The sequence below is a fragment of the Amaranthus tricolor genome, chromosome 3 (assembly GCF_026212465.1).
Source record: "Amaranthus tricolor cultivar Red isolate AtriRed21 chromosome 3, ASM2621246v1, whole genome shotgun sequence".
Classification (NCBI taxonomy): domain Eukaryota; kingdom Viridiplantae; phylum Streptophyta; class Magnoliopsida; order Caryophyllales; family Amaranthaceae; genus Amaranthus; species Amaranthus tricolor.
The window spans coordinates 36,573,643-36,584,745 of NC_080049.1; the positions used below are offsets into that span (position 1 = coordinate 36,573,643).

Consider the following 11,103-nt stretch of genomic DNA (forward strand, 5'->3'; position numbering starts at 1 on the left):
ATATATCAATTGTCATAATGTGTAGTAGTAAACGTCGGCATTCGTTATCGCACCTTATTTGAAGTGATAGCCTAGAACCCAAATCAAAATTTCAAAAGTGAAGTACTAGTGTTAATAGAAGACTATCACAGGATCAACATTTGCCAAATATCATACAATTATATTACGAAGTAAGATACCAATTATCAAGTAATGAGGGATTTGTTATCCCACATCGGCTATGAAAGATGATAACGCAATAAAATTCTTTAAAAGTGCTTTCACAATTTTCTTTCCAATTCACGCAGCCACGCAGTGAGCTCATCGCGAACTATTCTTTCGCCTTTTACTAAAGAATACCGTGTTCTTGCTGCATTAAGTGGTATATGTTTATTTTTGGAGGGAGTTTCTCAACAGGAACTTCCAACAAATCTAGTTGAAGTTACTAATATACTCTAATGATCTAATTGTATAAGTATCCTATAGGTTAAAATTTTCTAACAACTAATTGTAGCGACCTGTGTAGTAGAAAGCATTTTGAACTGTTCTTTTGGAGTATTTTCAAGCACTTGATTAAAAAAAATATGAAGTATCTACCAAATGAATTCGTACTCCCATGTTTTGTTCTATAAAAAGCTGGTGAGATTTGCAAAATATGCAAAAAGAATCATTGAACACATAAAGGCAGACGAAGACAACCGGTTACTAATTCTAGTTAACTTAATTGTGGTTACTAATTCTTACAAAATGCTTGTGGGAATATCATTCAACACTCAAAGGCAGACAAAGACAACCGGTTCCCAAAGCTAAATAACAGGAAGCATCTCAGTTAGACTTATAGGCTTATAGCACTTCCAGTAAAAAAGCTGCACTTTTCTAGCAATAAAAAGGACAATCTAAGCATTGGCGAATCTTACGTTTGGAATGTTAATCAGGTAGATGGAGGTATTCCCAATTTCCAACAATCAATAAGGTTAGCTGCATAAAGTGTAATTAAAGAAATCTACATAAAACATCCACACACAGTTCAAAATCACACCGGATGAAATAAATAAATAAATAAATAAATAAATAAATAAAAAGTATTCTTGTTTCTTAATGAACAAAATGTCATAAACAAACAGTGTAATATTCATAAGTAAAGCCTAACTGTAAGTATTGATTTGTATTACACTATTACCTCATTAAAAAGTTTGGATAATGTCCCACATCGGAAGATAACAAGAGTGCACAACCAAAAAAGACTATAAAAATAAATTAGTGTACACTGGACAACATACTTACCTGGACGGGGTCTATGGACGATCAATAAGGTTCATGGCCTAGGTAGCTGGCCTCCATTGCACTTTGTGAGGAACAGCTGCCTAAGATCTCCCCAAGTGGGAGAGTCTACGTCATAATTTGTGGTAGAGGGGGCCTGCGTTCGCGCGGCCCCTGTCCAATTCAAGTTGAAAATTTTAGTTGTTTTCTGTGATTAGAAATCGTTAATTAATATTTGTTATTTTGTACAATTTATAATCATTTAATATTTATAAATCATTTCGTAAACTAAGCTGAGACATTAATAGTCAACTGCTGTAATGAAGGCCGCCAAGAAGCCTGGAGTACTGGGTTGAACCTTGAACTTGTAATGAAGTAAATCAAAACTTGAAAAGGTCTTCGTAGTCCAGCTTTTATGTATTAGCCAGCCAGTGATGTGTTTAAATACGTGTATGGTAAATTGGTATATGTGTTAATTTGTTTTGAAACCGGCTTTGAATGAAAAAAGTATTTGCCATCTTTTGTTTCCATCTGATCTGAGTAATTGTGTTTGAGCTTACTGCCAATTCATGAGGTTGAAGTAAAAGATTATAAAGCAAAGTCGTAAGTTAAGGGACTATAGTAAAATAAGTCATCAAAATCAAATGTACTTTATATTTATTTAAAGTTGCAATGTTTTGTATTACAAGAATGTTTCCAAGAGTGCCGTTTAGAACAAAATTTCAATTCAGTTTGTTACCTATTCTCCATGACTTTGCTATATATTGCTTTGTTTTCTACCTAATTTTAATCAATTTGTCCCAATACTTTTTGTTAGCTTTTCATATTGAAATGACCTTGCTTTTGACATTATTTTTCTTCCACATTTTACCTTCCTCTTGTAAATACTTTTAAATCCAAACTTATGTTAAAAGGGATCAATAAAAGTCAAAGCCAATCACTTCATAAAAATAAGGCAAAATGTTAAAAAACTACCTACTATATGCCCCATTTTGCAAAAAAACTACCTTAAATAAAAATTTTTGCAAAAAACTACCTTATATAATACAATTGTTGCAAAACACTACCTTATAACGGATTGTGGCCTTTGACCGCTATCTTTAACCGTTGACCCGCATGTGAGACGCACGTGATGCATTACTGTATTTAATTTTTATTTTTATTTTTTTTTAATTTTTGTTTTTATTTTTATTTTTATTTTTTTATTATTATAATAATTATTTTTTTTAAAAATAAAAAAATAATAATTTGAAAAATTTAAAATAAAATAAAAATAAAAACAATAATAATAATAATAATAATAATAATAATAATAATAATAATAATAATAATAAAATAAATAAAATAAAAATTTTAAAAAAAATTTAAAATAAAATTATTTTTTTATATTTTATATTTATTATTATTATTATTATTATTATTATTATTATTATTATTATTATTATTATTATTATTATTATTATTATTATTTTTAAATAAAAAAAATAATAATAATAAAAATTTAAAATAAAATAAAAATATAAAGAAAAGTAAAAATAAAATAAATAATAATAAATAAAAAAATAAAAAAAATTTAAAAAAACTAATTTTTTTTATATTTTTTATTATTATTATAATTATTTTTTTATTTTTATTTTTAATTTTAATTTTATTATTATTATTATTATTATTATTATTATTTTTAATTTTAATTATTATTATTATTTTTTTAATTTTTGTTTTTATTTTTATTTAATATTATTATTATTATTATTATTATTATTTTAATTTTTTTAAAAATAAAAAAAATAATAATAATAAAAATTTTAAATAAAATAAAAATAAAAACGAAAGTAAAAAAAAATAAAAAGTAATTTTATTTTAAATTTTTTTAAAAATTTTTATTTTATTTATTTTATTATTATTATTATTATTATTATTATTATTTTACTTTTGTTTTTATTTTTATTTTATTTTAAATTTTTATTATTATTATTATTTTTATTTTAAAAAAAAATTAATAATAATAATAATAGTAATAATAATAATAATAATAATAATAATAATAAAAATAATAATAAAAATAATAATAAAAATAAAAATTAAATACAGTAATGCATCATGTGCGTCTCACATGCAGGTCAACGGTTAAAGATAGCGGTCAAAGGCCACAATCTGTTATAAGGTAGTGTTTTGCAAACAATTGTATTATATAAGGTAGTTTTTTGCAAAAATTTTTATTTAAGGTAGTTTTTTGCAAAATGGGGTATATACTAGGTAGTTTTTTAACATTTTGCCTAAAAATAATAATACCAAAAGGATCAATTTATCCATTTTTCTGTACTATTATTAAACAAAACAACGCTAATAAAAGGATCATCTATTTTCAAAGATGCATATATGTCGCTTTATAATTCAAAATCTTTATACATAATAAATTGAACTTTTTCTGATTTATATTGTGAATACACACATACACGGATACACCCAATTTACAATTCGTACTTATAAATTTTGAGTCAAATTATACAGAAACCAAACCAAAAAATTAAGCATTTACATATGATCAAAGCATTGCAAATTTCAAGAATGATGAGGGTTTTTTTAAGTGTTAGCGTGTTACTCCTAGATTTGAAATGTCTAAAGGGTAAATGAGTAATTCCATTCTTGTTAAATTAGAGTATCATCTGTTTATGTCATTTTGGGGAAACCGGAAAAACTTCACTGAAAAAAGGGTAAAATTAATTTGAGTTGTGTTCTTTACTTATGTTGCATCTGCGGATTGGAAGGAACGCAGAAGGTAACAAACAATCTAATGAATTCAATCGTACTAATTGTTTTTGGATATGTGTTCGTCTTTTGTGCATGATTCTGAATTATTGCTTGCAAATTCATTTGATTACTCTTAATTTGCCTAAGAAATGACTCCCCTCTCTTTTTCTTTAAATTAGTGCCAAACAAAATGGGACATTTGACTACGATAGGTTGGAGTATTTCATATGAACTCATAATTTGGTTTTATTGGAACTGTTTTAGTCAATTCTAGTTAATTATGTTGCTCATTTCTTGAATTGGGATGTTATCAAGTTTATTTGGAACAGCCAGAGAACAATGAGAAAATGGTTGAACTCAAAAGAGAGATTAAATACAGGTACTACTATGAGATGTTGCTCTACTGAAGTCTTACATTTGTGGGCAGGTAACTGTAATTTGTAAATCATAAATTGTTGTACGAAGTGGTTCTATTTACCCCATGGAACAATTAAATAGACTAATTAATACTTCTTATATTAAGGTCGTCTCATCTAGAGACAATCTCTCACAAAAACGCTGGTTTGTAATTTTCGGGGAGGATAAACATTCATTCATTCATTCCAGCACTTTTAGGTCACTGTATTTGTACTGAATCATACTCCCTTGCTTTGTGTTTGCCCATATTTTTCTTTTGATCTGGCTATTTGACCTTGCAATATATCTGTTTTGGTAATATCCTTTCACTTTCTTTAACAAATAGATTAACAAGAATCAATCTTCTTTTTCATGAATTCTAGAGTTTGTACTGTTTATGTTGTCATAATTGGCTTATTGCCGTATGGAGGCGGCCACTTTGCCCTTCACCATTACTATTGTATAGGAATAGGAGTATAAATATCCTTTTTTCCCCTTTGAATATTGTTAGCATCCAGCTTTGTCTTTTTAATTCACATTCTTATGGCTACTTATTCATTATTTGATGTGGCATTTTTACATGTCACACTTTATGTCCTACATTTGCATTAATACGTTCAATTCTATAAACCTTTTTAATACGTTCAATTCTATAAGCATTTTTATAGCTGTTTGACCAACAAAAAAAAAATAAATAAATCAAAGACAGACATTTGTCGAACACCCCGTATATGTTTTTCGAGAAAGTGCCATTTTTTCGTTGAAAATTTGGTGCAAGTCTTTAAAATGGTTTCTAATTTGCTATTGCATACATTGAAATTGCTAAGAATTAAGTCACCACTTTCCTAAAATTATCATTTAATAACCATCTACCACCAAATGGGCATTTGATGTGTAGAGTTTGACTTCCTAATAGCAATGATTGCTGAAAATCATATAAAAAATTCACCAAGCACATGGAGGAACCTTATGATGATTGATTTGTGTTAATATTTAGTTGACTAATAAACTACTAAGAGAGTTTCACAAACTCACAACCCAAAAGAGATCTGACAACTCTTTTTGTGATATACTAACACTGAAACCAACCATTACCATGGCTGTTGTTGCTACTGGAATGGTATTGAGTGTGGCTCAGACATTGTTAACTGCATTTAAAACCAAGGAGCTGAAAGAGCTTTGCTCTAATTTTAAATATGAGTCTGAGCTTCGAAAACTGAAAGATACTGTTACCACCATCAAGGCTGTTCTCATGGATGCTGAGTTTAAGCCATACAATATCAAACCATGAAGGCCAAGACTGGTTCAAGAAGCTCAAGGATGCTGTTTATGATGTTGATGATTTGCTTGATGAGTACAAAACCACTGCTCAGCAGCTGAAAGGGATGTCTGGTGGTAAGATCTCGAAGAAGGTACGTCAATTCTTCTATGGTAACAATCAGTTTCTTTTTGGTTTTAACAAGTCTAGGGAGATTAAGAAGATTAGAGAGTAGTTGGATTGTATTGCCAAAAGCCGTAAAGAATTTGGGTCCAGTGATCATTATAAACACTTTAAGAGATCAAGAGAGATAACTTGTTCTTATGTTAAAGAACACAGCATTATTGGAAGAGAGATAGACAAGGAGGTTATTGTGGATATGTTATTGTCTGATAGTGGCAAAAATGTTTCTTTTGTGACTATTGTGGGAATGGGTGGGTTGGGAAAAACAGCTCTTGCACAACTTGTCTTTAGTGATGATAGAATTAAAGGGGCATTCGGAGATCTTAGATATTGGGTTTGTGTATCCAACCAGTTTGGCATGAAGGAAATCCTTAGTAAGATGCTTCGAACTTATGGGCTTGACTTGAAAGAGTTGCAAACACAAGCTCGAAGTAAGTTAGATGGAAAAAAGTATTTGCTTGTTCTCGATGATGTATGGTGTGACACGCGTGAACAATGGGTTGGCTTGATTAACTTTCTTGCTGTAGGTGAGAAGGGAAGTAAAATCTTAGTAACTAGCCGCTCTAGGGAAGTTGCAAATGTTTCAGGAACTCGAGATGATCTGATTTATCAGTTGAAAGTTCTGTCCGAGGAAGAATCCTGGGAATTGTTCAAGTCAATGGCATTTAAGGGGAGGGGAAGAGCTAGAAGATACTGATCTTGTTGATATAGGCAGAGAGATAACAAAAAAATGTGGTAATGTTCCTCTCTCCCTAAACGTGATAGGTTGCTTATTGTATGGGCAGAATAAAAGCATGTGGGTGTCATTTCAAAGAATTTATTTGGAGAAAATGAGGAAAGAAGATGATAAAGACCAAATAATATCAACTTTGATGATTATAATCTTACTCCTGAGTTAAAGAGTTGTTTCGGAATTTGCTCACTCTTCCCTTAGGATTATATCTTAGAAAAAGAAGTCTTGATCCAGCTATGGTTGGCACAAGGCTGTCTTGTAGCAACTCATGATGGTGAAAGCTTGGAAGATGTCGGTGAGGAATATTTTTCGATTTTATTGCAAAGATGTTTTTTTGAAGATGTGGATGGGAGTCATGGTGAAATTCTTTTCTGTAAAATGCATGACCGAATACATGATCTTGCCAAAGAAGTTGCTGGAGAGGAGTCCCTGATGTTGACCGTTGGAAGAGAAAATACAAGGAACATCCGTCATCTATCTATTTCTGATGATGTATGTCTAAATAGCTTGTCAAATTGCTCAATCCGAACATCACGTACTTTTCTCCAGTTGAAACAGAAAACATGTATGTTTGAGGATGATGCGGTAACTTTCACAATGTAGACGTTTAAGGGTACTTTATTTATCCCCCCCCCCCCCCCCTTCTCGACATTAGTTTTGGCATTAGAAAATTGCCAGACACACTCGGTAAACTATTGCATTTGAGGTATCTTAACCTCTCCTTTAACAGAGAATTGGAAATGCTCCCTAAATCGATCACCAAGCTTCATAATTTACATATATTAGAACTTTGTAATTGTTGGAGTTTGAAGGCATTGCCGGAGGACATAAGCAAATTAGTGAATCTTAGGGCCTTGGATATAGAGGGATGTGACAGCCTGACTCATACGCCAACCGGAATGTACATTATGACTTGTCTTCACAAGCTAACAATGTTTGTTTTTTGATAGGGATGATTTAAAGCTTGTTAAGAGAGGCGAGCCAAAGGACTTGAAAGCTCTTGTCAACCACAAAGGTAAAACAAGTCTGAAATGTTTGTCGAACACATCGAATATTACTGAAGAATGTGACATAAGTAAAGATGAAAATTTGCATATAGAATTTCTTGAAAATGATACAAATCGCCATCTAGTGGCGGATGTTCATGAGATGATGCTAGAGCATGTCTATAATATTGATGATCTTAAGAGCATTGATATTGATGGATATGAAGCAATCAACTTGCCGAGTTGGGCATCTCCGGTGGCAAATTATTTTCCAAAGCTCAAGCGTATAGAACTTCAGAATTGTAATGCTTTGGTACATATCAGCTCATTGAGTCAACTATATCATCTCAAATTTCTCAAGCTAAGGAAGATGGAAAATGTAGAGTACATGGAGAAGGATGCACCTTCTTCATTAATGCCATTCTTCCCATCTCTTGAGAATTTGGAGCTAGAATATGAACAAGTTAAAGGGGTGGTGGAAAGATTTGACATGGAAGGAGGAGGAAACCGGGGGTGGGTCTTTGGTGTATGGAAATGCTCGCTTTGATCAGGGTGTGTCCCTCCCATCATTTCCTGTTCTGAGTGATTTGTGTGTTGGATTCTGCGAAAGCATGACATACTTTCCTCCATGTCCACATATGAAAAACTTGAGGCTAGACAATGTCATGAAGACTTGAAATTTTGTACGAAGGGAGGGATACTACCAAGTGAAGTCGCGGGCTCGTCTTATGTTGTCTCCAAATCATATCCCATCACAGAGACCCTTTTTCGTTTGGAGGAATCGAGTACGTGGAGCAATGCTAAAGTTTTCAATTCTCTATTTTGATTGTTTGTGCAAGGCGCGATTGTCATCAAAATAAATTTTTTGAAGGCGAAGAGTATAGAAAAATTAAGGGGGGGATTTCAAAGATGCGCCTTATCCCTTCAAGACCTTCAAATTAGCTATTGCTATGAATTGAAGAGTCTAAGACTAGGTGGTATGGAGCATCTTACCAATCTTAAATCACTCGAAATTCGGGATTGCACAATGCTGGATTTGAAAGAGAAGGAAGGATGCCATGGAAATGCCTTCACTCGTTGTCTTCCTTGAAGTTATGGGGCCTTCCGAAATTGTCGAATCTGCCAATAGGGTTTCAATACTTGAGAAACCTTGAATCCCTTGGTGTTTCGTATTGCAAAAAGTTGAAAGCCCTTCCAGAATGGCTTGATTCATTAACATCACTGCGACGTATTCGCATTGAGCGTTGCCCCAAACTGAAATTATTTCCAGAAGCAATGCACGAGCTCACCTCCCTCACCGAGCTTCAATTAATATGGCCCAGTTATGACATCAAGGAAAGATGTCGGAATCCAGATGGGGGATGACTGGTCTAAAATACAACACATACCTCATTTTCTTATGAAGTACTCTGATAATTTTGATGATCAAGACAATGCTGATGATTGTGATGATTCTGATGCTGAATACAATGAAGATGAAGATGAAGATGATGATGATGATGATGATGATGATGATGATGATGATAATGATAATGATGAAGAAGAAGATGAAGATCACGATGACGAAGACGACTACTTTGATGATGATGGTAAACACTTTGATCCCTCTTGTCTGTTTATACACACTATGATTCTACATTTAGAGCCACGCTGTTTTATTATATTTTACCTCAAATTTAAATTTAATTCCCACTTTTGCATGCAAATTTACTCATTTGTTTCTTTTTTTTTTAACGGTAAAAGCCTCGTAATATATTATATACTCAAGCACAATTCTCACATTTTTCACACGAAAACCTTTATGCTAGAAGCCTAGAAGTATAGACACAATATAAGTCCTCTCATACCAGACTTTAAATAGTTCACTTTATAAGAGAGGTGAATGAGAATTGACCTTTTATCACTGTTGACTTCTTATAACAAAGCAACAAATAACTCAATTAACTCAAATTTTTGTATGAAACAGTCTCATACATGGGTTAATAACCCATCTCATATATATTATGAGAAATTGAGAATAAGGCTCTTTGTCAAGAGTAACTCCTCAATCAAAAGCTAAAGCTCATAATTGAAGTCCTAGAGTATAACTTATACTCTATTAAGTTTTGGATTTTAGTTTGAATTTCCTTTGGTGTTGTAGAATTTTAAATTTGATCATCTGAAGGGTGTCGGAAAGTTCACCGAAAATATGGAAGTACGTGTGAATGGAGCTGTGTAAAGTTGAAGGATGGAAGAATGGAACTATTGAAGCAGTTTACCTGGTATAAACACGTTCACAAATTTTTATAAGAGACGGTCTCTTTGATAGACTATCTTTAATTGAGTCAGTTCATTATATATTTTTTTAAATATTATAAGTAGCCATTAAGAATGTTATAAATAAATTTTTAAGGTATTGAAAGTAAGCATTAAAAATAATATAAATAGGCATTAAATCTCTCAAAGATACGATCTCTTAAGAGACTAGCCGAAAGTGGGCTTTGATATGATTGATCAAGATAGTCATCAGCCTGTTTAATTTTAAATGGGCCGACAGTCTTGTTTCTTTCTTTGATAGATCTGCTGCTTTAGTGTTTGAAAATTTGAAAAACATAAGCCATTTGAACAAAAATAGTCAATATTCAAGTTTTGGGCACCTTTAATTTCAAAATAAGCATTGTTGCCTCCAAAGCAAGGTTTGATTTATACTCGCTGTTAATAACAGCGAACCAAAGCAACAGCTAAAATTAAGTCAAAAGTTTTGTTCGCTGTTAGTAACAACAAACAAAGACTTTGGTAAAAAAAAAATGAACATATTTATTCTCTATTACTAACAATGAACAAAAGTAGACTTGGTCAAAGTAGGTCAAACCTCTGGTCGCTGTTAGTAACAGAGAACAGAGGTTTGAACTACTTTGACCAGGTCTGCTTTTGTTGTTAATAACAACGAACAGTATTTTTTTTGACCTGCTTCCTAAGTCTCTGTTACTAACATCGAACACATACCGAACCTAGCTTATGAGCCATAGATGCTTATTTTGGGATCAAAGTTTGCCCAAAGCTTAGATTTTGACTATTTTTGTTCAAAACGCTTATTTTTTTCAAGTTTTTTACTTTTTGGGCCATTGAAGGTCTATATATACTTTTTTTTCTCAAATTCTTATTTACAAATTGTTGTATGAGGCTTCCTTACACGAGTCAAACAACCATAGTAATACATGAGATTATAAATCTTTATTTTGAAGTCGTCTTATTAAAATGTGATCTCTCACAAGAGTTAGTGATTCTCATTTTAGGGGTTTCATTTTTGTCCAAGTTGAGCTGAATAACCATACTAATCAAAGGGATGTGTATTTTATTTTTGGAAAAATTATCGTGAATAATACAATCTTTTGTTAATTTTTCTACAATAATACTAACCATTGATTAACCATGAATAATACTAACTTAAAGAGGTGTTTTCCTAGAAAATCTCTAACATGTAAAAAAATCAAACTATAGGTGATTATAAGACAAAAAAAAGTTGGTAAATTAGTTAATAAACTAAAGTTCGTATTATTTTAGGAAAATATGCCCCT

At 31.6% G+C, this 11,103-nt stretch overlaps 1 protein-coding gene and 2 non-coding genes across 4 annotated transcripts; all 3 read left to right on the forward strand.

The window, feature by feature from the left end:
- The first annotated feature begins 285 nt into the window (after positions 1-285).
- LOC130809539 (U5 spliceosomal RNA) lies at positions 286-402 on the forward strand. Its single transcript, XR_009040842.1, has one exon. It is a non-coding gene; the product is annotated as a U5 spliceosomal RNA (small nuclear RNA).
- Positions 403-1,255: 853 nt separating this feature from the next.
- On the forward strand, positions 1,256-1,416 carry LOC130809556 (U1 spliceosomal RNA). The gene has a single exon (XR_009040859.1). It is a non-coding gene; the product is annotated as a U1 spliceosomal RNA (small nuclear RNA).
- Positions 1,417-3,754: 2,338 nt separating this feature from the next.
- Positions 3,755-9,962, forward strand: LOC130807571 (phosphopantothenoylcysteine decarboxylase subunit VHS3-like). 2 transcript variants are annotated; one of them, XM_057672835.1, is made up of 4 exons: positions 3,755-4,018; positions 5,630-5,798; positions 7,511-9,135; positions 9,687-9,962. In XM_057672835.1, the coding sequence occupies exons 3-4, from the start codon at positions 8,871-8,873 to the stop codon at positions 9,692-9,694; spliced, it is 273 nt and encodes a 90-aa protein (XP_057528818.1). In that variant the 5' UTR covers positions 3,755-4,018; positions 5,630-5,798; positions 7,511-8,870; the 3' UTR covers positions 9,695-9,962. The 2 variants fall into 2 exon arrangements, with proteins under 2 accessions (XP_057528818.1, XP_057528817.1); XM_057672834.1 differs by lacking the exons at positions 3,755-4,018; positions 5,630-5,798 and adding an exon at positions 6,989-7,125 and having other exon boundaries at positions 7,511-9,962.
- The last annotated feature ends 1,141 nt before the right edge of the window (positions 9,963-11,103 follow it).